General features: G+C 37.3%; 1 protein-coding gene and 1 pseudogene across 6 annotated transcripts in view; one reads left to right on the plus strand and one right to left on the minus strand.

The window, feature by feature from the left end:
• PCCA (propionyl-CoA carboxylase subunit alpha) overlaps positions 1–26205 on the plus strand; it is a 390617-nt gene that overhangs the window by 239525 nt on the left and 124887 nt on the right. For all 6 annotated transcript variants that reach the window (XR_004626797.1, XR_004626798.1, XR_004626800.1 and 3 more), the window contains one exon: positions 13182–13284. Coding sequence is in view for 1 of the 6 variants with exons in the window: in XM_034665428.1 (XP_034521319.1) it covers positions 13182–13284 (103 nt within the window). In the remaining 5 variants the exon portion in view is untranslated. The remainder of the gene's footprint in view (positions 1–13181; positions 13285–26205) is intronic.
• On the minus strand, positions 367–10326 carry LOC117803143 (annotated as a pseudogene).

Here is a 26205-nt window from a genome sequence, read left to right on the forward strand (position 1 = left end):
TTGTTAATTTTTTTCCGCATTGTACTGGAGTTCCTAGGCCAGTTTGGCAAGAAAAATAAAAAGCATTAAAATGGGGAAGAAGCAAAACTATATTTCCAAATGACATGGTCTTGTATGTAGGAAGTCTTAAGAAATTTACAAAAAGATCTTTTGGTTTTTTTTTCCATTGATGACAGGGAATACTTTATTTAACCACATCAGAAATGGACAGCTTGGGTCTATAACAAAGCCTTGTGTTTTAAAGCATAGGTCGGTAATTGTATATGAAAGTAGACACTACTACAAACTGATCAGAGCACAACTTCTCAATGTTCAAAATAGAATGGACTTCCCTGTTAAAGCAGCACCTTTTTGACATTTTTAAGTTTAGTATTCCTTTCCTCCTCTTTCGCTCTCTCCTTCAGCAGAATCCACACCATCTTCCTCATAATCCTTCTCGAGGGCAGCCATGTCCTTACGGGCCTCTGATAACTCTCCTTCCTCCATGCCCTTACCCACATACCAGTGAACAAAGGCATGGTTGGTATATATCAGGTCAAATTTGTGGTTCAGGTGAGCTCAGGCCTCAGCAATGGCTGTGGTGTTGCTCAGCATGCACACAGCTTGCTGAACTTTGGCCAGGTCTCCACCAGGAACCACAGTGAAAGGCTGGTGATTAATGCCCACTTTGAAGCCAGTGGGGCATAGGTTCACACACTGGATGGTATGCTTGGTCTTGATGGTGGCAAGGGCAGCATCGACATCTTTGGGAACCATGTTCCACAGTACCACAGGCAGTAGGCCCTGTATTTACCATGGCGAGGGTCACATTTCACTGTCTGGTTGGCTGACTCAAAGCATACATTGGTGATTTCTGCTACAGAGAAAGCTGTTCATGATAGGCTTTCTCAGCAGAGATGATGGGGGCATATGTGACTAGAGGGAATTGGATCCAGGGATAGGGTACCAAATTGGTCTGGAATTCTTTCAGATCAGCATTCAGGGCTCCACCAACTTTGAGGGATGTAGCGATGGAGGACACGATTTGACCTATTAACATATTTAGGTGAATGTAGGTTGGACATTCAATATTGAGGTTTCTATGACATGTCATAGATTGGCTTGTTGTCTACCATGAAGGCACAATCAGAGTGCTCCAGGGCAGTGTGGGTAATGAGGGTGGTGTTGTAGGGCTCAACTACAGCTGTGGAAACCCGGCTGGGGGGTGCGGGCGGCTGGGTAAATGGAGAATTCCAGCTTGGACTTCTTGCCATAATCGACAGAGAGATGTTCCATCGGAAGGGAGGTGAACCAGAACTAGTTCCCTCTCCAAAGCTGTGGAAAACCAGGAGGCCTTGAAGACCTGTGCATTGGCCAGCCAGTTTCTGAATTTGGTCAAAGACAGGGTCAGTGATCTCCTTGCCAATGGTGTAGTGCCTTCTGGCATAGTTATTGGCAGCATCTTCCTTGACTGTGATGAGCAGCTCACGGTGGAAGAGCTGGAGGTAGGTACCAGTGCAAGCACCCGTCTCACTGAAGAAGGTGTTGAAGGAGTCATCTCCTCCTTCAGTGGTCTTGTCATTTGGCATCTGGCCATCAGGCTGAATGTTGTGTTCCAGGCAATAGAGCTCCCAGCAGGCTTTGCCCATCTGGACACCAGCCTAGCCAACGTGGATGGAGATACATTCATCTATGGTTGCTGCTTTGCAGCTGACTAGCAGGTGGCAGAGAGGAAGTGGAGAGGTGGTTGCTTCTTACAGTGTGACTCTTAGGTGGCCGATAGATGAGAACCTCAGGAATTCACAAAAATCTATTAGAACTAATGATTTTTGTAAGATTGCAAGATACAAGAATGATACTTTTTTTTAATATGGTACTTATATGGTATGATACTTATTTTTATATGGTACCGGTGTACAGACTGAAAAGGCAATTAAAATGATTTTATTCACGATAGCACCAAAAAGAAAATAATACTTAAGCTTAATTTTTTAAAAATAGAAGTACAAGGCTTGTGGGCTGAAAACCACAGAACAATTATTGATATAAATTAAAGACAACTAAAATGAATAACCTTCTCACATTCATGGATCAGAAGACCTAAGATGGTAGGACTTACCAACATGACGTACAAATTTTGTGCAGTCCCTCTCACAATCTCAGTAGTGTTTTTTGCAGAAATGGTCATCTGATTATAAAATTTGTATGAAAGTGCAAGGGACTCAGCATAGCCAAAAATAGTCTTGGAAAAGAACAAAACCGGGGAACTTCTCTATTTCCCGATTACAAAACTTTTTACAAAGCTACAGTGATCAAGACAGTGTTGTACTGGCATAAGGATAGATGTGTTGATCAGTGGAATAGAATGGAGGGTCCAAACATAGTTAAGCTATGATCAGTTGATTTAAACAAGTGTAAGAAGACAATTTAGAGTATTTACATATAATCTTTCCAGATGCTGCTGGGGCAACTGGATATCTTCATGCAAAAGATCGAAGTTGGTCCCCTCCCTACATCATACACAAAAATGAACCTAAAAAGAAAAAAATCACAGTCCTAAAAGTAAGAGCTTTGTTAACTTTTGGTTAGCTGATGATTTCTTATGTAAGATGTCAAAGACACAAGAAACAAAAGGAAAAAAACTTATTTGCTTTAAAGGGCACCATTAAGAAAGTGAAAAGACAATATACAGAATAGGAGAAAATACTTGCAAATCATCTATTTGTTGTTCGGAGACTTTTGTCTAGAATATGTAAAGAACTCTTAAAACTCGATAACACAGCCTAATTAAAAAAAGGGCAAAGGACATGACTAAAAATTTTTCCACAGATGATATACAAATGACCAACAAGCCCATGAAAAGAGGCTTAGCGTTATTAGTTCTCAGGACAATGCAGATCCAAACTAGCATGAGCTACCACTTTATACCCACTAGGGTGGCTGTAATAAAAAAGGTGGACAGTATCAAAGTGTTGGTGAGGATGTGGAGATGTTGGAACCCTTATACATTCCTGGTAGGAATTTGAATAAAATGGTGCAAACCTGGAAATAATTTGGCAGTTTCTCAAAATGTATGACGTTACCTCATGACCCAGCTATTCTCCTTCCAGGGTTATACTCAAGGGAAATGAAGTCTTACGTCCACACAAATGTTGCATATAAATGTTCATACTGACATTTTTAGGTATGAGCGAACAGAAACAACCCTAATGTTCACGAAATGATGGATATATCATAAAATGTGTGTTTATAGAATGGAATATTATTCAGTGATAAAAAATAATGTATTGACACTTCCCACAGCAGGATGAAGTTTGAAAACACTATGCTAAATGAAGGAAGGCATCATAATAGGCCACAAATTGTTTGATTCCACTTATATGAAATAAATAAGCAAGGCTATAGAAATAGAAGGTACATTAGTAGTGGAATAGGGCTGTGGAGGTTGGGGGAGGGGAACATGGAGTGACTGCCAAAGGGTCCAAATTTTCCATTTTGGGGGTATGAAAATGTTTTAAAATTGCCTGGGGTGATCGGTGCACAACTGAATATACTAAGCACTAATGAGTTATGAAGTTTAGATGGATTAAGTTTATGGTGTGTGAAATTTTATGGCGGTAAAGCTGCTTAGCATTTTTAAAACAATGTATTTTATATTCAAGAACTTGTTTTCCTACTGGTATAATAGAGGTTTAAATTTTAGGAATTAAAATGAGATGATGTTGTATCTTCTAGCATAATAGAGTCTTCTTTAAGATTATTTCTTCTCATAAAATGTTATATGACTGCTCTCAATTTAGTTACTTTACAAGTATAGATGTCAGGTGTTTCTTGCCTACTACCTGGTGGCAGAAGTGGTACATATATGTGATCTGGTATTCTTCCATTCTTTATTTCCTCCTTTGCCTTTGAATGTGAGTGATACAAAGTTAAATCAGCATGGAGAATTTCTAGTTTCTGTAATGGTGGTGTAGCTTACTTATTTCCAACTAACCGTCCTCCAAGTAACAGTTATATGCTCTGGAGAAGATCTGTAACTATTTGAAGGCTCTGGACAACAACTGAAACTAGTCAGAATTCAAATGGACTTTGAGCATTTGTATAAGGAAGCCACACTGGATGAATTGCACACGTGTATGGCGCTCACCATTGCACGCATGTATCCGAGCACGACCGGAACTCAGGAGTTAACCACAATCTTATTGACTTGAGGTCTCGGGAGAATGATGCTCAGAATTGTAAGAACTGCTGAAAATTGAGCAGGGATATCATGGCAAAAAGAGAGCAACAGAGTGAGGATTTCCATATCTGAATTTAGCTTCCCTTAAATAGATGGTTAATTCCTGAAATACGCATGCATAAAGAGTTCAGGAATCCCAGCATATGAATCCTGCTAGACCGCTGAATGAACTGAGCTGAAATTTCAGTTGCTGCCCGCCAAGGAGATGGTACTGTTCGGAGTTTGAGCGTTACCAAATTTGAGGGGCTTGTAAATGCCTTGAGTTTTCCATGAAAACCCCCAGAGGAGCCATGTCTTAGGAGAAACACTATGTTTCCGGAATAAGGACTTTTAATGACTTCTGGATTTGGACTTTTAATTCCCTAAGAGCAAAACCAAATAGACATCTTAGCACTGCACAAAGGTGAGTCTTCATAACTTCAGAGTGATCAGCCAGGAATTTAACTGCCTACTGTAATGAAAATCAGTACTTTTCAGGAGATGATAACAGAAAAATACAGTCTCTACAACATTTCTACAATCCGGGATACAAAAAACAGTTCACTTGATGTTCAGTTCAAGAATTAAAGTTGACCCATGGTCTAGTGGAAAAGCGGTCAGTAGAAATCAGCTATAAGACTTGGATCATGGATAGGACTTCACAGTTATTAAAATTATTGTCAAGTATTAAAGATCAAAATGAGAGAGTTGACAGGGCATATAAGCATAGATCTGGAAACTAACAAATTACCAACTAGAAATTCTAGATTTAAAATGGTACGATCTCTGCAATGGAAAACTTACAGGCAAGGCTGAAAAGCATATTGATGCTGGCAGAGGGAAGAGTTGGTAAACTTAGAAGAACAGAGACTATACAGTCTGAAGAGAAAAGGTATTTATTTTGCAAGTCTCAGTGATGTAAGTCGATAGGATCAGGAAGCCTAACTTACATGTATTTGGAGATACAGAAGAAAAAGAAGACAGAAAATGGGAAAAACATATCTGAAAAATATTGAGTTATCTCCTTTAGATTGGAAACAGGCAGAGTTGTATTTGTCACTTTTATTCAACATTATACTAGAGATCCTGGCCAGTACAATAGGAAATAAAAAAGTCATGGAGATCAGAAATGGAGGAGTAACGTCATTCCTCTTCACAGAGGAATTGTGTTTGCATAGAAACCCTTAAGGAATCTATGAAACAATGACTGGAATAAATTTAGCAGGGTTGCTGGATAGAAAGTCAATCAAATATAAATTGTGTTCCGATAAACTAGCAACAGTGAAAAAAAAGACTATTAGCAGTTTTAATACAGCATGAAAAACTTAGGCAAATACGTTAATAACAAGTTAAATTCTAGACTGTCACTTGTCAGAGTACTAAGGCTTAGAAAAGTAATGAAGCATAAAGATTGGGGAAAGGAAGCTTTCCTGGTCAACTTAATAGGTTACTTGAGAAGACTCTAAGAAATCTGTGATACAACTAATAAAACTAAAATAAAAATAGGTATAATTATAACAAAAGAGATTCAAGACTGCCACCTTTGCTGAGAGAAATTCAAAATGCAAAATAGATGAGAGCTATTATTTTCATAGATAGGATAAAATACTGTTAAGGCGTCAGCTCTCTCTCCGTGAATGAAGAGATTCAGTGCAAGCCCAAACATAACCCCATTAGGGTTGCTTTGGAGAGGATGGAGAAGAAATTGTTGATTTTGAAATTTGTATGAAAATGCAAAGGGATCTGAAATAGCTAATATTGTCTTACTGATGGACAAAGCTGCAGAACTTGTTCTACAGATTTTCTTGAAACAACTAGTTGAACGAACCTCTTCCTCTTTCCCATCACACAAGAAAAAGATGAATCACAGGTTACATATAAAACCTCTAAAGGAAAATATGAATATTTCTTTTAGGCCTTGCTATAGTCAAAGCACTTCTTAGCAAGAACATAAAAGCACTGAACATAAGAGGGAAAATTTGTATGTTTTTATTACTATTAAAAATTTCCATTAAACAGCAGAGAAATGTGTTTATTAGATTAAAATCCTAAACACTGACGATACCAAATGCTTGTGAGATTGTGGAACAACGGGAACCCTGATTCATTGCTAATGGGAATGCAAATGGTACAGCTGTTTTGGAATACAGTTTAGCAGTTTTTTACAAAACTAAACATCCTTTTACCATATGATCTGGTAGTTGTACTCCTTGGTATTTATCCAAATGAATTGAAAATGTTTCTGCACTAAAAGCTGCATGTGAATGTTTACAGCAGCTTCACTCATCATTGCCAAAACTGAGAAGTAACCAAGATGTCTCCTTCAATTAGGTGAATGGATAAGGAAACTGTGGTACATCCAGGCAATGGACTTTCATTCAGCAGTGAAAAGGTATTAGCCATCAAGCCACAAAAAGACATGGAGAAACCTTAAATTCATAATGCTGAGTGAGAGAAGCCATTCTGAAAAGGTTACATTCTGGCTATACAACATTCTGGAAAAGGCGAAATGTTGGAGACAGTAAAGATCAGTGGTACCAGTGATCCGGGGGGATGGAGGAAGGGTTAAATAGGTAGAGCACAGGGAATTTTTGAGGGGAGACTATTCTATATGCGATCTTAATGGTGGAGACATGTCATGATACATTTGTTCAAACCTGTAGAGTGTTTAGCCCAGAGAGTGAATCCTAATGTAAACTGTGGACTTAGCACTAATGGATCAATGTTGGCTCATCAGGTTTAACAGATGTACCACAGCAATGCGGAATGTTAATAATAGGGACACTGTATCCGGGGTTGGGTGAGTGAGGGTATATATAGGAACTCTACTTCCTGTTCAATTTTCCTGAAAACCTACAACTGCTCTAAAAAAATAAATTAAGTCCATTAATTTAAAAAAAAACTGAAGCTAAGACATTTTTAAGAACATTTATAAACCATAGAGGGGGAGAAAATATTCACAACACACAAATCTGACAGAGGCTTTCTAAAAAATAAAGAACTCCCACAAATCAGTAAGACTAACATCTTAATAAAAGAAAAATGGGCAAAGTTTTGAATACAAGTGACTAATAAGACTAATATTGAGGTGCCCAGTGTTATTTGTTGTAAGGGAAATGCACATTAAACCGTAAGGAGTATATTCTCAGCTACTAGCCTGGCTAGAAGTAGAAACCCCACACGAAATGGTGGCAAGGTTATGGAGCAAACTTCATTCCTGGGAGTGTTATAGATATGTTTTAATACCTTGTAAAACAGGGTTGCAATTTTTATAAAAATAAACATATGTTTGCTGTCATATTTCCACTCTTAGAGTTTCTACCCACCAGAAATCAAAACATCTGTCTTCAAAATAGGCTCATACAAAGAATGTTTATAGCAGCTTTGTTCCTAAGCGCCCCAAACTGGAAACAACCCAAGTGTGCATCAGCAGAAAGATGAACGAATTTTGGTATGCTTGTACAGTAGAGTACTACTCGGCAATAAAGAAAGAATGAACTGTTTAATGTTGTAAACCTCAAAAACATTCCATTGGGCAAAGAAAAGCCACACGTAAGAGCGCCTGTTTTTGGTGTCTGTTTATGTGAAGCTTTAGTCTAATCTACAGTTGAACTGGGGGAAGGGGTCAGATTGCCCGGAAGGATAATGATGGAACCTTCAATTTTGAGTTTCACTGTATATAAATTATATATTAATATATGTATTTTTAACAATAGCAGGTTGAAATAATAGAGGAGGATTTCAGATGTTGTACCAAATTTTGATAACAATTGATAATAACTCTTACTTAGCATCCTGTGCCATGCACTTATGTGAGCATTTTACACCTTTTATCTTCTTTAATGAACATGTGATAAAGTGTTCTTCTATCTTGGCCTCACTGATCAGGAAGGAGACACAAGAAGGATGAGTAACTTGGAAGGTCACATGGTATTTGGGGTTGGTGGTCAGTCCAAGCCCAGGGCTTGCAGGGGAGGTAGCTTAACTCCATCGCCTTTCCTGACTAGTCATGGCCAGCATTTAAATTGAGAACCTGAAGCCATTGTTGGTGGCAGAAGAAATAGGGTTTGCATAATATTAAAATCTGTAAGATTGTAAGTAACAGTATTTGTTTTCAGATTCAGGTGTCTTTTGTGTTATTATTTGTAATGCTAATGATATCAAACTTGGGGGTTGTTCTGTAACCCTTTCTAGGCAGTATTTTGTGATATACACTGTTCTACAGCCTCCTCTATTTGAATGGACACATTTTAAATTGCATATAAGCAGGAATCTGTTCCTCTACTATGACAATTTCTAGCTTTGAAGAGGTTCTCTGAAAATGCTGCTTTTATCTTTTTTCTTCAGTGATGAACTTTAATGTTGGAGTGTTGTAAGTTCTCACATAATAAGGCTTAGATTTTTGTTTGCTTTGGCAGTAGACTTCTGTTTAAAATTCCTTTAATCTGTTCATTCCATGCTTTTTATATTCATTTTGATAGCTGATGGCTCTGTGAAGAATTTTATATGAATTTATTGAATTAATAAAACTTGTATTTGTAAATTCTTCTTCCATCCCAACTTGCTAAAAGTGAGTTTTTCAGCAAATTGCTGAATTTTTGTCGTCTTTAGATTTTTTTTTTCCTGGAGGAAATAAGAAACAATTCATATGCTAGATCTAAAGTTTCATTAAAATTGCTTATGCCCTGTCTCAGGCATTTTAAGTGGGCCATCTGTCTAAACATCTCTCTCTCTTTTTTTTTTCTGATCATTTCCTCGACTTATTCATGAACCATGGGGGGGCTCCTTTGTAGTCGCCATGTAGCTGGTTCCGTCTACCCCCACTGAATACATCTATGTGCTTGCATAACATATCTTTTCACAGTGCTGGAAATTCTCTGAACTTGGTTCAGATGAATGGCCCACTTTTCTGAAGGCCTTTTTCTTCCTGCAAAGATTTGTATGCAGAAGCTGACCTCTGTGGCTATGGAATGCAGCGTATTATTCTTGATCATTTTACAGACCACCCACTGTGAAAGTTATGATCAAGGATTGCTTAATGATTCTTTGACCACTAACATTGTTTTAACTCAGTATTTCACTCTTAAATAGGTAATGGCACAGTTGAAAACCAGCTTTTGTGAGTATCTCATAATATGGTTTTGAGATGCTTATAATCCTTGATAACTAAAGGTGCTGTGAGTTATGTTTACATAAAATCTGCCTTAAAACATGACATATAATAGCAATGTATTTGGGTTAGTATTATTTACACTTTTTTGAGTAAAATATTCTAGTAAGTTAAATGTATTAGCAGTAAGTAACATTTGGGATAATCAGCTGACCGTTTTTACTATAAAATACAGAAAAATGTAGTTTTATTGAACATAATCATTCTGGTTGGCTGATGATAATCAAAGTGGACAGGTCCGGGTAAGAGCTATTATTTGACTTGCCTTATGAGTAGCTGTTTCTGTGAATTCCCTTTTCCTGGATTTTGAGGGTTTTGTTTGTTTTTTGAAGTCGTAACTTAAATGATATCAGCTTTTCAAGTAGCAAGCTGCACAGATGAAATTTGTGATCAGAGGGCAACCTCTTTCGGCATGTAGTAAAGAAGCTGTTTTCTGTGTACCATTACTCTAGTGAATTGTGTGAAACTTCAGGACTCTTTCTCTCCCTTTCCAGAGAGCTGTTTATAAAAACCTTTGAGACTATTTTGGATTTAGTGGATAAATGTAACTCTTTTCTAAACTGTAAAATATCCCTGTCAAATGTAACTGGTACCATTATAAGCATGTTTGTGCTGGTGAGGTTTGTAGCAGTGTTTCAACATAGTTGTCGTTACTGTAGTTGCAGTGGTTTTGCAGAGATAGAGCACATGGGCTTTCAGGTTGGTATGTGTTACTATCTTTGTAGTCCATCGTCGTTTATTTCTGCTGCAGAGCTTATGGATCTGTATACAGGGCAAATATGCCCAAACCCATCCGTTTTATTTGAAAACAAAACGACTCTCAAACTTAGCTGAAGCCAGATGGGATCTTACCAAGTTGTGTTTGTAGAAGAGTGAACTCGTAAGGACGTTCTACAGTGTGACCATTTTTTGTCGTATCTCGTGGGCTTGCTTCCACAGGGAAGCCTCTTTCCCACATCCTCGTAACAGGTCACCTAGAAGGATGTTTGAAAAGTGCCGCTTCAGGAGCTGTGTGCTCCGAAGGAGCGGTAACTTTCCTGTCACCTCCCCAGAGCTGCACTAGCTGTATTTCATAGGTGTAGAAATGATGGTGCCAAAGGACAAATGGAGTCCCTGTTACATTGTTAGTAAGAGAATGGGCTGAGATGAAACCTCAGGATTTCGACTCAAAAGAGCCTATGCTCTTTGCACAAGGTGCCTCTTGGGGTAGGTTATAACATATATGAAACAGATGTAGATCAAAATAAAACAATGGAAAAATAAATAGTAGTTAGGTTCTGAAGGGTGGCAACTCTATCTCGCCACCATCTGTAGGATTGCTTTCTGTGGGAAAATGCAGTCTGGGTTCCAACAGGATGTCAGGGTTAACTTCCCAGCTCCTCTGGAAACAGAGGCTTGTTGCATAACTAAAAGGGTCTCCAGGTTTACTGGGAAGAGTTACCTCCTCCAGGCTACTGAGTTGTGAAAAATACTAAGCATATAATATAGGTTAAGCAGAAGGGAGATGACTGAGGTTTGTACTGTGATCAGTACCTATAATTGGAGAACAGTATATGAGAGAGATGAAAAATCTGTTGGTTTGTGGGGCAGAAGGAATCCAGGGTTTCCTTGAAGGGATTTCAGTTATTGGGGGGGAGGGGCAGTGAGTGTAGGTCCATGGTTGGGACTAATCAGAGTAATAAAAGTTACCATTTATATGCACTGTTTAATCCTCAGCACATCAGTGTGATGCAGATGCTATCATATGTCTACTTTGATACATAAGGAGACTGAGACCTAACAGTTGGCTCAAGGTCAGAATTAATTAATAGCAGAGCTGGGTTTTTTATCCACTTCTGCGAGTCACCAGAGCCTAAGTTTGTGACCACTGTGCTTAGTTCTCCTGCTTGTTTTAGTTTGGTTTGATCTGTGAAGTACTTTAAAAGTTTGGTGTAACCAATATACAAGTCAGAGAATAATCAGAAATAAAACTGGATATGAAGAGTAGGGCCTTATTTAAAGGAAATTTGAATGGTAGGTAAGTTAGTTAAGATTTGACCTGATGTGAAGTAGAAAAGCATGGAACAATCTGGAGCAGGAGAGTTACATAATTATTTTGACAGCAAAGATTTAAGAAAGCTATGTGGCCAGTAATATTAGCTGTTAGGTTATTTCTCTTAATACCCCTGAAAAGGTCAAGTGTTAACCCCCATTTGAAGGTAAACAGAGCGAAGGCTAGTGAGGTCGTCTGTATAGTCCAAGAACATCCAGGTAGTAAACTAGGAGCTTGGAGTCCATGCTGCTTTTGGAGTGAACTCTGTCGCTTGGGTGACACGGCTTCCCCTTGTGGTGCTCAGCATGTAGCAGGTGCTCCTCAAATTCCTTCCTGCTGCCCCCCTCAGCCCTTTCTCCTCAACCTGCACTGGGACCTGAGGATACCAAAATAAGGCATGATCTTGGTCTTTTAGGAGCTCACAGGCCAGTGGGGGAAACACACTAGACAAAGAGATGCCCTGTGGAAGAGAGTGCCTAAGTAGAGGTGAGGTTGGCACACAGGAGTGCTCTGCCCCACGCCATCTTTCCTCTCTCCTCTCCTCCCCCTCTGCCTCCTGTAGGCTTCCCTTTTGTCCTTTCAAGCCCTCCTGTGTGAAGCTCTGTCCTCTGAAAGCATCCTCTTTAAATTGCCAAAAGAGCATCCTTCCTGTCTCTGCCTTGTGCATTAAGTATTGATTTTTGTTGATGCATTTTTAAACTTTTCAATAATTTTCATTTCTGTAGTATTTAAAACATTTCTTCATCTTCAGAAAAAAGTGGGCTGAATAGAAATGTTCACCTTAATTATCCATCATCCTCCATTAGACATTGTGTCTAGAGATGATTTGATTATAATCATAGTTTTTGTGACTGAATTTTTTTAGTAGAATACACAGAGAATCCTTTTAAAGTTTGGGGGAGGTGTTAAAGCATAACCTGCAATATTTTTTCAGAGCTATGACTTAAGACAGAGTCTGGATACTACCTGTTTAGTGCATCGTAAATACTACTCTACAACTATAAATAATGAAAAAACTCAATATTTAAATTAGGTTAATTCAGAAATCGTTAAAATTTTGTTACTTTAAAAAATTGTGAGAAATATTTATATTCAAAAAATGTTTTTGTCTCTGGCTGTTTGACCCAGTTTTTCTGGACCATGTAATGTGGATCATTGGCAGGGAAAGACCTGTGTGTTAAGACTAGCATCACTGATGTTGTATTCTTACCCAACCAAACAAACAAAAAACCAAAACAAAATGAAAGGATATAAGGAAACTTTTGGAGGTGATGGATATGTTTATTACTTTAATTATGGGGATGGAAACACAAGTGAATAACTATGTCTGAACTCACTAAATTGTATGGTAATTATATGCAGTTTTTTTGATAGCAGGTATAACTCAATAAACCTAGGAAAATAAAAGAATAACATTTAAAATTTTTGAAAACCATCTGGAACAGTAACCAAATATTGAAAAGAAATTAGTATCATACAAAGTTAATTTTTGAAAGACTGTCACAGTTAAGCAACTCAGATTCATAGAAGAGATCATGGTACTTTGAGTAGATGGAGGTACCACAGTTATCCCAGAATGATCTCCATTGTCCTTGGAATGTCTGTGTGTTTTTTGTTTGTTTTCAGTTGCTCTAGTTTAAATCTGAAAGCTTTTTTCCAAGGGTAGAATCTTTTACAGTAATGTTCTGAAGTACAGTCTTCCCACTTAATGTCAAAGGAAAATCAGCTTACTAAGAGAATACTATAAAATTATTAACTCTTTTTCTTTTTTTCTACTTCAGAGTGCCTATTATTAAACCACAAATGGCTAACTGGGAGCTCTCAGTAAAATTGCATGATGAAGTTCATACTGTCATAGCATCAAACAGTGGGCCAACATTCCATGTGAGTTTTCTTTCTTTCTTTATTTTTGGCAATCTTGAAATTATTTGTGAGTATTTAAAGCAATTTTTAACCTGTTCAGTGACTATCATCGTTTGAATCTGTAACATAGCTGTGTATTTGTTTCATCTTCTTTAGGAAGCTGAATGTAAATGGCAATTTTTGTTGTCTCACGTTAATTAGGAAATACATTCTGAGATTTAGCCACATTCTAAACCCACTTCCTGACACTTGATTCATTTTCCTTTTGTTATTGAGAAGTAATACTTTTGTCTTTGTCACAGAGAAGAGCATCTTTAAGTATAATTCCAAACATATGATAGCTGTGGTAGGTAATCATTCTTTAAAACAAGTAATCTGAAGCCTATATGGCATTTTCTTGAGACTTCATGTTGTGTGAGACATTCTTGAGGCTAAATTTACCTTGTGGTGACATTCCTTTTGTTTCAAAGGAACTTAAAATTTGAACTTAAACCCTTTGGGTAGTATCCATGATAGAACTGCTTTAGTTTAATTCTGGTCTGTACTGAACAATGTTACATTAAGATTTAATGTTTATACTGTGGTATGAATGATATGTTTAAATACTGTGATTTGAGATTGCCAGAAAAATACTATTGAAAGGTTAACTTGCGTCCTTTTTTGCTTTCAGCATGAACCCACAGAAGCTGCTATGTAGTTAGTACAATGAATGTTTTATTAATCTACATTTCTCTTCTTGTGGCTAAGTTGTAATGAAATGTCATTTGGTTGTGTGGAAAAATCAAAAGATTTAAACAGGATATGAAAATTAAAATTATATAATTTCACAGAAATAAAACCTGGTGAGGCTGAGGTATATGGTGGTAGTTTTGTTTGTTTTTACGTAAACTCTACCCCCAGTGTGGGGCTCAAACTCCCCACCCCCAGGCGCAGAGTCTCGTGCTCTACCAACTTGAGCCAGCCAGGCACCCGCTGGTGGCAGTTTCCTGATAGAAAATACCACAAGTCAAGAGTTAAGGAGAATTCATTTATGCAGCATATGCTTGTGACGTACCTAACGTGTGCTAGGTAAGTGCTAGGCTGTTACACTGGAGAAGTGGACATTCTTATGTGGTAGTCATTCACAAGTAAATGAGATTAATTCATGAATGAAGGGTCGTCTCCTTGGTTGCCTTTAAATTTTGTGATTCATTCTATATGCCAAAATTGCTAAAGCATTTGTTCTTAAAAGGTATTTCAGTCAAGTGTCTTAAAATGAAAACTGTGGTGGAGTTAATTGTCTTATGGTGTGTTTTGTGATTGGCTTATGTGATTTTTTACATTCCTCCTTTCTATACATTTACATTTAGGAAAGTAGCTTTGTAAGTGGAGACGTATGTGTACATCAGGTTGAGTAGCGACTTATACGTATTGAAGTAAAGAATATAAATATTATAGCATTTTCCTCGGGGAAGGTTAACTTTACAAAAATGTAGACTTAGCATAATTTTCAGTTCTGTACTGAGTCACCCTGAAGTGTTACTGTTCATCTGATCCTCCCAATACAGTGTTTTTCTAAGCAGTGCCTTGCCTTAATAAGAAAACTGCTCAGATTACTTCTTAGAGCTGTTATTTTTTTGTGCTTGTTTCAGATTCCATGTTGAAAAACTAGAGACCATCAGCTCAAGTGGTGTCTTTGACTTTTTCCTGTAGATTTACCTCTTGTTTTACTTTTTAGCTCATGAGCAAAGTAGGGCTGTTTAAAAAAGTTATTCCAGGGGCGCCTGGGTAGCGCAGTCGTTAAGCGTCTGCCTTCGGCTCAGGGCGTGATCCCGGCGTTCTGGGATCGAGTCCCACATCGGGCTCTTCTGCTGTGAGCCTGCTTCTTTCTCTCCCACTCCGCTGCCGTGTTCCCTCTCTCGCTGGCTATCTCTCTGTCAAATAAATAAATAAAATCTTTAAAAAAAAAAAAGTTATTCCATTAAAAATTTCCCTGGAAAATATCTACCTTGATATATAGTATCAATAACCACTACCCCTATTTATTGGCTTTGCTACTCTCAGAAGTATCAAACCTAACGAAAAGCAAGTACTCCTGATAGTGTGTACTTTTTTTTTCTAAGTGTATTTGGACTGAGCTTCATTTGACATCAGTCTTATTGAAAAGAGTCAAGGTGAATAGTATAGACTAAGGAAAGGCTTATTGGTATGAAGTCTTTAATAGTGTGGAACCTCTGCTCTTAGGGTCTCGGGAAGAGCTGTGACTATTGGTTTTCTAGATTACCCACTGCCACATCAAGAAAAAATTAATTGTCCTAGAGGTGACCAGCTAAGGTTAATGATCACAGAACTAGTACTGGCAAAGTTATATGTCTATAGTAATACTTCAGGTAGTCCACATTTTCAGAGTTATTTTAGTTACAAAAATTTAAATTATAAAATATTTCAAATGAGGGAAGTACAGCAAATGTTCAAATGTTCTATACAGGTCTCTTATTAAAAAAGAAAAAAAATTCATGGTTACAGCTAAATCCCTTCTTTATGCCATCCCATTCCACCCATTTCCTCTCCAGAGGTGTTAACTATCCTGCAGATGCTATGTGTCGTCCTTGTACGTATTGTTACACTTCCAGTATGCATGTATGTGTTATAATAATAGTAAAAAAGAAAGTTGTGAAAATATAAGTAATGATACAATTTATGTAAAATTTTGAAATACACAAAGCGAAAACAATTTCATTTACAACAGCATCAAAACAAAAAAATAAGATACTTAGGAATAAGCTTAACCATGGAGGAGAAGAACTTGTACATGAGATACTACACAATGTTGCTGAAAGAAATTAAAGAAGACACAAACATATGGAAAATCCTCTTGTGTTCACAGGTTGGAAGACTTAATGTTGTTTTGATGTCATTATTACCCAAGACAATCTACAGATTTAGTGCAATCCCTATCAAAATCCCAACCGAATTTTTGCAGAGATAGAGAAATCCATCCTAAAGTTCATATGGAATCTTAAGGGAGGGATCCCAAATAGCCAAAACAATTTTGAAAACGAAGAACAAAGTTGAAAAGCTCACACTTCTTGATTTTAAAACTTATTACAGAGCTACAATAGTCAAAATGGTGTGGTACTGGAATAAGACAGACAGACAGGCCAATGGAATAGAATTGAGAGCCCAGAAATAAACCCTTGGATATATGGTCAAATGATTTTTGATAGGAATGCCTAGGCAATTCAGTGGGGGAGAGGACAGTCTTTTCAGTAAATAGTAGTGGGAACATTGTATATCCACGTGCAAAAGAAAAAGGTTGGATTCTTGTCTTACACCATATACAAGATTAACTCAAGATGGATCGAAGACCAAAATATAAGAAGAAAACCTGGGAAAAGTCTCATGACATTGGATTTGATGATTTTTTTGATTTCTTGGATATGATGTTAAAAGCCCAGGCAACAAAAGAAAACATAAATTATAGTATTAAAACTGGTGCATCAAAGGCCCACAGCCAGCAGAGTGAAAAGGCAATCCACAGATTTGCATATATCTGACAAGGAGTTATATTATTCAGAATATATAAAGAACTCTAGTAACTCAACAGCAATAAAACCAAACAACCAGTCTGATTTTAAAATGGGCAAAGAACTTTAATAGACGTCTCTCCAAAAAAGTTAGAGAGCCGACCAATAAGCACATGAAAATATGCTCAGCATCACTAATCATTAGGGAAGTGCAAATCAAAACTGAGATTGGACACCAACTCACAGTTGTTAGGATGGCTATGATAAAAAGCAACACAAAATACAGTAGTTGTTGGTGAGGCTGTGGAGACACTGGAATCCCCATGCAGCTGTTGGTTGGAGTGTTAAATGGTGCTGCTGCTGGGGAAAACAGTTTAGTGGTTCCTCACAGATTAAAAGTAGAATTACCATATGACCCAGCACTACCCATGCTGAGTATTTACCCCAAAAGAATCGGAATCAGGGTCTTGAAGAGACATTTGCACACCATGTTCAGCAGCATTGTTCCAAATATCTAAGAAGTGGAAGCAGCCCAAATGTCCATTGATGGATAAGTGGATAAACAAAATGTGGTGTATACCTGCCATGGAGTATTATTCAGCCTTAAAAAGAAGAAGAAATTCTGACACATCCTACAACATGGACGAACCTTGAGCGCATTGTGCTCAGTGAAATAAGCCAGTCACAAAAGACAGATACTGCCTGATTCCAAATCATACAGTTCGCAAGGTGGTTAAACTCACACATAGAAAATGAAATGGTGGTTGCCAGAGGCTGGGAGGAGTGGGGGACGGGGAGTTACTGTTTAAAGGACATAAGAGTTTCAGTTTTGCAAGAAGAAAGGTGTTGGAGATGGCCAGTGGTGATTTGATGCACAATAAGGTGCATGTATTTAATACCACTAAACTGTACACTTTAAAATGGTTAAGGCAATAAATTTTATGTTATGTAAAAATTTTAAAAATCACAGGGGCCAACACAGATTACTACTTTTGAAAAAATTTAAAAGCAGGGGGATGAAACTTTGGGGAAACAAAGGAAAGTTGGTAGAGGGAAAAGTGAAGTGAGGGAGTAGTAGATGGGGTGAAATTTTATGTTTTAGGTCTTCGTGAATATAAGGATCAGAATGAGTAGCAGAACTAATTAAGTATAAAATCTCAATACAAAGTTGAAATATTATTTTGCATATTAAGATGATAAAAATACCAAAAACAAACTGAGTTTTACTTATATTTATTTCATGATTCTCTTCTGAATTCCCAAGATATTTTCCATTCTCTTTTACTCTGTGTAATGTGAAACTGGTCAAAATAGTTTATGATAAAAGAAAAGATCAATGCATTTGTTATCTTAAAGATGATGGCCTAAATTCACATTTAAAACAATTCACTTGGAAGAAGAATGTCAGAGTGCTCTTGATGCAAAAAAATCAGCTCAGGAGTTCAGGCTTCCTAAAGACAGAAAAATGAGCACTGTATGTGCACTGGATTTTTTTTTTTTTGGCCTGATATTTATGTTAACTACTAATAAGCAGGAATAATAACAGTTATATATGATCCTTGATAGTGATTTAGATATCGTTTGTTACAGTGAGCCGCTGATTGAAGTTTTCTAAAGATTCTGTAAGCTACTTCTTAAGAATAACCAGAATCCTTAAACTAATGAATTTTGGCATAACAATGGGATTTTTGTTAATAGTTGAAAAAATATAAATGATCAAAAGTAACGTTTAGGGGCACCTGGGTGGCACAGTCGTTAAGTGTCTGCCTTCGGCTGAGGGCGTGACCCCGGCGTTCTGGGGTCGAGCCCCACATCAGGCTCCTCCGCTAAGAGCCTGCTTCTCCCTCTCCCACTCCCCCTGCTTGTGTTCCCTCTCTTGCTGGCTGTCTCTCTCTGTCAAATAAATAAGTAAAATCTTAAAAAAAAAAACAAAACAGTAACGTTTAGCATGGTCAAGGAAAATGAAAATTGTTTTCATTAAAAATAAAAAAACTCTTTTCAGTTCATTTTCCTAAATGAGATTTTATTATTATTTTTGCTTTTTATGGAAAGGTCAAAACTTTCCTTTTTGATAGCCATAAAATTTTGCTGAATTTTTGAATTACAGTCAGAATCTTTTCATTCTTCCAATTTAAAGTAACTATATATTGATAAAATTTATATTAAAAGTTAAATGCCAGAAATCCACTTCTGCAATGGCAGTTTTGTGCAGCAAAGCAACTATAACTGGAGAAAATGATAAAAATCTGTATTGTAGATGAAATGTTGTTGTATGTAGAAAATCCTAAGAAATCCATTAAGGAATTGTTATAAATAATAAACAAGTTTAGGAAGGGTTCAGGATACAAAATAAATATATAAAAATCAGTTGCATTTCTACTTTTTGCAATGAACAATCCAAAAATAAAATTATGGAAGAAGTTCTATTAATAAGAGTATCAAAAGAGTGAAGAACAAAAGAAGTACAAATTTGTACTGTGAAAACCACAAACTATTGAAAAAGAAATGAATGGAAATCCAAATATAAATAGAAAGCATCTCATATTCCTGAATTGATAGTCTTAATGTTGTTATGATATCAGTATTTCCTAAATTGGTCTACACATGTGATGCGATTCCTTCCAGAATCCAAACTTTTTTTTCCAGAAAGTGACAAGCTGATACTAAAATTTATATGGAAACTTAAGGGCCCCAGAATAGCAAAAACAATCTGTGAAAAAAGAACAAAGTTGGAGAACTCTGTTTCCCTTTTTCAAAATCTACAGCAAAATGTCTCATAAAGACAGTCTAGTACTTCCATAAGGATATAGAATTGAGAATCCAGAACTAAATCCCTGCATGTGTGTTCAAGTGATTTTTGACAAAAGTGCCAGAGTAATTCAGTGAAGGAAAGAATAATCTTGTCAACAAATGGTGCTGGAACAAGTGGGTATCTAGATGTAAAAGAATAAATTGATCCCTATCTCATATTGAGTTGATATACCAAAATTAACCTGAAGGGAATAAAAGATCTGAATGTAAGAGATAAAACAATAAAACTCTTAGAACCAAACATAACGGTACATATTCATGACCTTGCATGTGGGAGTGGTTTCTTAGATGGGACAAAAGCACAAGCAACAAAAGGAAAAATAGATAAATTGGTCTTTGTCAAAATTAAAAACTGTGCTTCAAAGTATACTAACAAGAAACTGAGAAGACAGACCACAGAATAGAAAACATATTTGCAGGGCGCCTGGGTGGTGCAGTCGTTGAGCGTCTGCCTTCAGCTCAGGGCGTGATCCCAGCGTTCTGGGATCGAGTCCCACATCGGGCTCCTCTGCTGGGAGCCTGCTTCTTCCTCTCCCACTGCCCCTGCTTGTGTTCCCTCTCTCGCTGGCTGTCTCTTTCTGTCAAATAAATAAATAAAATCTTAAAAAAAAAACATATTTGCAAATCATGTATTCAGTAAAGCACTTGTATGTAAAATACATAAAGAAAACTGGGATGCCTGGGTGACTCAGTTGGTTAAGCATCTGACTCTTGATTTTGGCTCGGGTCATGATCTCAGGTCATGAGATCGAGCCCCACATCAGGCTCCGTGCTAGACGTAGAGCCTGCTTAAGATTTTCTCTCTTCTCCCTGTGCCTTCCTCCACTCTGCTTGCACACGCTCTCTTTCTCTCTAAAAAGTGAAACAAAACATAAAGAAACTTAAAACTTAATAATGAAAGAAACCCAATATAAAAATGGACAAAATATCTGAATAGGCATTTCTCAAAAGCATATATACAATTGGCAGTAAGCATACACAAAGGTGCTCAACATCATTATTCATCAGGGAAATGCAAATCCAAACCACATTGAGAGAGCACCTCACACCACTAAGATGGCTATAGTAAAATAGATAATATCAAGTATATTGGAAGATCCATAGAAATTAGAGACCTCACACAGTGGTGGTGGAAATGTAAAATGGTACAGCTGCTTTGGAAAACAGCTTGGCATTTCCTTAGAAGTGTAAATATCTGGGTTATCCAGCGTCTTGATGCAGTTTTGGTTTTGTTTTTATTTGGTTTTGTTTTATTTGGTTTTATTGTTGTTGTTGAGAGTGAGAGCAGGGGGTGGAGGTGGGAAGGGGCAGAGGGAGAAGGAGAGGGAAAATCTTAAGCAGGCTCTATGTCCAGCACAGAGCCCATGGGGTTTGGGGTGCTGTGTCTCGCAACTGTGAGATCATGACCTGAGTCAAAATCAAGAGTTGGACCCTTAACTGATTGAGACACCCAGGCACCCGTGACTCAGTTCTGTCACAAGTATTTAATCATTTATTTTTAAACAAGTATTTTTAGACTTAATTATATCCTTGTTACTGTGGTGGATATGTTTTACCTTCTAAGTATTTCAAATAATAAATTTTCCAATAATTGTTGCTGAGCTCTCAGCAACTCAAAGGTGAATTAAATGGGAATATATGTATATCCCTTCACCCTTTCTACAAAATAATTTGATAATATCCATCAAAGACCTTTAAAAATGTTCATATTCTTTGGTCTGCTGATTCCACTTCTAGAAATATATCCCAAGGAAGCAATGAAAAATTGCTAATATGAATATGATATTATGTTGAAAAAAAGATGAATTAAAGGCAGCTTGCCTTGGAGATATCCATGTAAAGAATCTCTACTTATGATGGTAAAGAGAGACTTGGAAGTAATTAAAATGCAGTGATAAATGCTATAATAGAGTTGCCTTCAGCCAATTAAATCCATGAGAAAGATGAAAGAAAAAGTACTCAACTGGCTGGGGGAAAGGAAGGATCTAGGTGAAGGCGAAAAATTTCTGCTTGGCGGAGATGACTAATGAGTAATAGAACGTGATTTATATATAAGTCACGACTTGCCTTGGAAATCGTGCTATAAATAGGCAAGGCAAAGCACAGGCATGTGGTAGCAAGCTAAGTATACTGAAAAATCAGAGACATCTTCTAGAGATAACTTTAATTTCTTACAATGCAAGTGTGCGCATCCTGAATTTTTTAATTATTTGTTTTCCACAAACAGACTGAGGAAGAGGTTTCCCGGTCTTGTTCTAGTTGCATTGTTGTTTTGGATACTGAGTTTAGCCTATTAAAAGGTATGTTCATGAAGCAGCTGATTACTCTGGCCTGCAGTATTGAAGATGTACCCTGTGCCAGCCACTGTGAGAAGCACCGTACATACTTTATCTCTAAATGAGGTAGCAGGAAAACTGAAGGCGGGTGTTACTAGCCTAGTGTGCAGGTGGAAGCTCGGTAGCCAAAGCCACAGAACTTGTGAGCCTAGAATCTAAGATAAAACCAATGTCAGTATGGTCCAAGGCCCACGCACTAGTACCTCTCTGTATCTTATTTTACAATGTAGTTTTGCTAGACAAAATTCTGAGAAATAGTAGCACTGTCATGGAAAATTACAAGGCGTAGTGCATTTATTTCTAACCAGAATACTTCTGTCGCATGATGAAAGGAATTTTCTTTGTGATATGCTGAAAGTTAAGGCTTTCAGCCTTAAGGAATCATGGAAGGTACGACAGGTACACAAAGCACCAAAATGTACACAATATTACATATACACTGTACCCTGTGGTGAAAAGTATGCAATCAGGAACACTTGGTTAGGAGTAGCTGTTAGGAAGCATTTTTAGTATCTTATTACCTCTTGTAGATGTTAACGTGTTTTTCGAATTGGTGTTAAAATTCAAAATGTTGAGTTTTAGCAGTGGTTTTGCAGTTTTTTCCAAGTTGGTAATAATATCCAAGAGCAATACGGGATTTGAGATAAGCATAGAGATTACTTAAAATCTTTAAAAAAAAAATAACTGGTGGGATGTTTTCTTTTCTTTTTTTAAGATTCTATTTATTCATTTGACAGAGAAAGAGAGGCAGGCAGAGGGAGAGGGAGAAGGAGCAGGGATCCGGGGACTGGGGCTCGATCCCCAGACCCTGGAATCATGACCTGAGCTGAAGGCAGACGCTTAACTGACTGAGCCATCCAGGTGCCCCTGGTGAGATGTTTTCTTAGTCAAGAAGTCTAGAACAGGGGCGCCTGGGTGGCACAGCGGTTAGGCGTCTGCCTTCGGCTCAGGGCGTGATCCCGGCGTTATGGGATCGAGCCACATCAGGCTCCTGTGCTATGAGCCTGCTTCTTCCTCTCCCACTCCCCCTGCTTGTGTTCCCTCTCTCGCTGGCTGTCTCTATCTCTGTCGAATAAATAAATAAATAAATCTTTAAAAAAAAAAAAAAGTCTAGAACAAATGGAAAACGGTTAGCTATAGTAGAGTAAGAAACTCTCAGACAATGCGTATGTAATTATTTCTTATTATGCATCCATATGTAATTATTATTTTTTATTCTTATGTTCATCACCATTTTCTCTGTTTGGAAAGAAAACTATAGGGTGGTAATTTCAATGATATGACTCCTACAAAACATTTCCCTCCCCTCCACCACAGGCATCTAAAGATGAGACAATTTTACATCAACCAAACCAAACATTGGTAAGAAAACAAAATGAAACCTCTTTTAGATGCAAAATCTTATTTATATTTAAAAATAGTGATAAAACTTAAAAATCTTTTTTTTTTTTTTAACAGCAACTCAGTGTTAAGATCATGGAGACTACTTTTTTTATTAGGTAATTTTTTCACTTAGACAACCCCCCTCCGTTTTAAAAAGTATGCTAGACAAAGTAGCAAAAATATTATGCTATTTGGGGAAAATATTCTCTGTTAATGAATTTTTTTCCAGAAAACATAATATCGTGTAAACATGAAATTCTTTCACTTTGGCAAAAACGTTTATTTTCTTGATAAAGTTATTTTTCCATTTGAGAAAAAATGCTAGGAAAACAAGTTTATGCTTAAAAAATGTTAAATATTTTTTATAATATAAAACCACCACAAGTAAAGCCAGTAGAGAAGCCAACCAACCAGAGGAGAAATTTGCCACTCATTTTGATGACAAAAGGGAAATGTTCTTAATATATAAAGGAATCTTACAGATCAATATAAAAAAGACCAACCTTCTAGGTGAAAAACGCTCAGATGGCTTATAGCAAAGGAAATATAAATGGCTCCTACACATATGAGAAAAGTGCTACCGTACACAGAGAAATTCAAGTTAAATTCATGACATAACCATTTTCCACCCGCATTTTGGCAAAGATGAAAAGTGTGATGATTCTCTAATTGTATAAGGTTATAGAAAAATATCTGCATGTGTGTTTATTGGTGGTTGTATAAATTGAAAGCCTTCAGGGAGAGCTATTTGGCAAAATGAATTTATACTACAGGATATGTTCCCGTGCAGGAGATGTACTAGTATGTTCGTGGCAGTATCGTTTGTAATAGCAGAGGACTGGAGACAACTGGAATGCCCATCAAAATAGGATAATTGAATAAAGCCCTATCACTGAACTACTGAATAGCCATTTAAAAGGTTCTGAACTTTCTCTGCATGCTGATATAATAAGTGACAAAAGCAGTGTATTTTCATTGTGTAAAAAAGAACGTATGTGTTTGTTGTGTGTATAGAATATCTTTGGAAGGAGCCACAAGAAATTGATTAACCATTGTTGCCTTTGAACTGGGGAGCTGGATGACTGACCCCATGACAGAAGTGAGGATACATTCCTTATACTAGATGTCCCTTTAGTACTTTTTGAATTTTGAACCCATTTTGTGTTACCTGTGTCCCTACCCCCGCTTACCTCAAAAAAGGTGTTTCAAAATTGTGTAGTGGAAGGTCAGGAAGATATGAGACTATTGAAATAATGGAATTTTAATAACCTGTCAAGATGGCATGTAGGGAAGTGTAAGGCCTATGGCATGTAGGGAAGTGGTTACATGAGCAGCTGGCTCATTGAATAAAGAGCTCTGGTACACACCTAAGTACACAAAGTACAATTACTGAAACTCCTTCAGCTAGCACTCGCAACTTGAAGGTAGTGCTGGAGATCACTTAGTAGGCTATGGTGAGAGGTTGATCTAATGCGAATTAAGAGACTGGAAAAAGCAAAGGAAGGGCAGTAACATGAGTGAGAGAAAGGAAATTGAGTCAGATAGGTTTGGACAGTCCCCCCAACAGCTTCCTTTCTTTCCTTTGTTAGGTAGGCGTGTACACTGTGCAGAGAGGTTACTATATAGAAGAGCCAGAGAGATGTATGTCTTGCTAATAGCAAAAGGTAGTGAGAACTCACTGCGAAAGTTTTGCTCAGGGTCCCAGAATTCGTAGTAATTTCATCGGTCCTAAAATATCAGTGGTGGAATGGAATTATTCTCTGCTACTTTTGGTTTAAGGTAGAAGGTCCCAAAGTAACTTGCTTTTCAATGTGACATCTTTACCTTAAGCTAAAGAATATCCTTTCAAAGCCCGCTTTAAAAAAAAAAAAAGCCAACTCCTCCAAATCAGCTTGATGTCTGATAGGAGGGGGTCGGGTAAATGAGGTTGTAGAGAAATCAAGTCTGACGAGTAACCTTGCACAGCTTGACCTGTTTACTTTTCAAATGCATCCTTGTTCAGTGGTTATGGTACTGTACTTCTGTGTACTTCTGAACCATGGGACTGAATTTTCATAAAAAGGTGAGGCTCCTGCGCATGTAATCTGGAAAATTGCTAGTCTAATTGGGTGCACAGTTGCACCTGTACCCTCTTGAATGACTGTCATGTTGTGCTCAAGAGTCAAGGAACTTGTTATGTGACTAAATGAAGAAAAAATTAGTTATAAAATCCAGTTGCTTTGGAAATGGAAAACACTGTACGGTATTGGTTGTTACCATATTAGAGTTGGCAAATACTATGATTAAGACTTTAGGTGATTTTTAGTATTATTCCCTGGTTTCAGCCACTTTCTGAAGCATTTTATTTAGAATACAACTTTAGACACCAGGCGTTCAGGTTGAGTCAGTTCACCTTTATAAGCCCTTATAAGTAATTCATTGCAGTCTAGTAGCCTATTAAGGGCACTGCTAACATTTCTCCCACAATAACTTACTAAAAGTTATTTTAATCATTTTATTATATTACTGGCCCCTCAAACTAACTTACTTATAAATGAACAGTGAAGCAAAGTGTTAAACGTGCCTTTGCTGAGCGACTCAACCATTAGGTGGATTTTGATCGACTTATAGCCATCATACGTTTATCATTTCAGTTATATAGTTTAATAGCTGTTTATTGAGTACCTCCTACAACATAGGTCCTGGAGAACCAACAGGAATGAAGAGAGATGCTGTTTTCACTCCTCATAGAATTTGTCTGATGAGGGACAAGGACAGAGATGTGTCCGTCAAGTAGAACAGGTGAGCTAGGACAGTAATTTGGAATTTGGACATGTTGTTGACAGTGTTTGAGGTAGACAAGTGAAGATCTTTACTAATACCTTTGTATTAAGATTCTGTGAATGGTTGTAAGAAAGTATTTTACA

This window comes from Ailuropoda melanoleuca, chromosome 7, assembly GCF_002007445.2.
Source record: "Ailuropoda melanoleuca isolate Jingjing chromosome 7, ASM200744v2, whole genome shotgun sequence".
Taxonomy (NCBI): domain Eukaryota; kingdom Metazoa; phylum Chordata; class Mammalia; order Carnivora; family Ursidae; genus Ailuropoda; species Ailuropoda melanoleuca.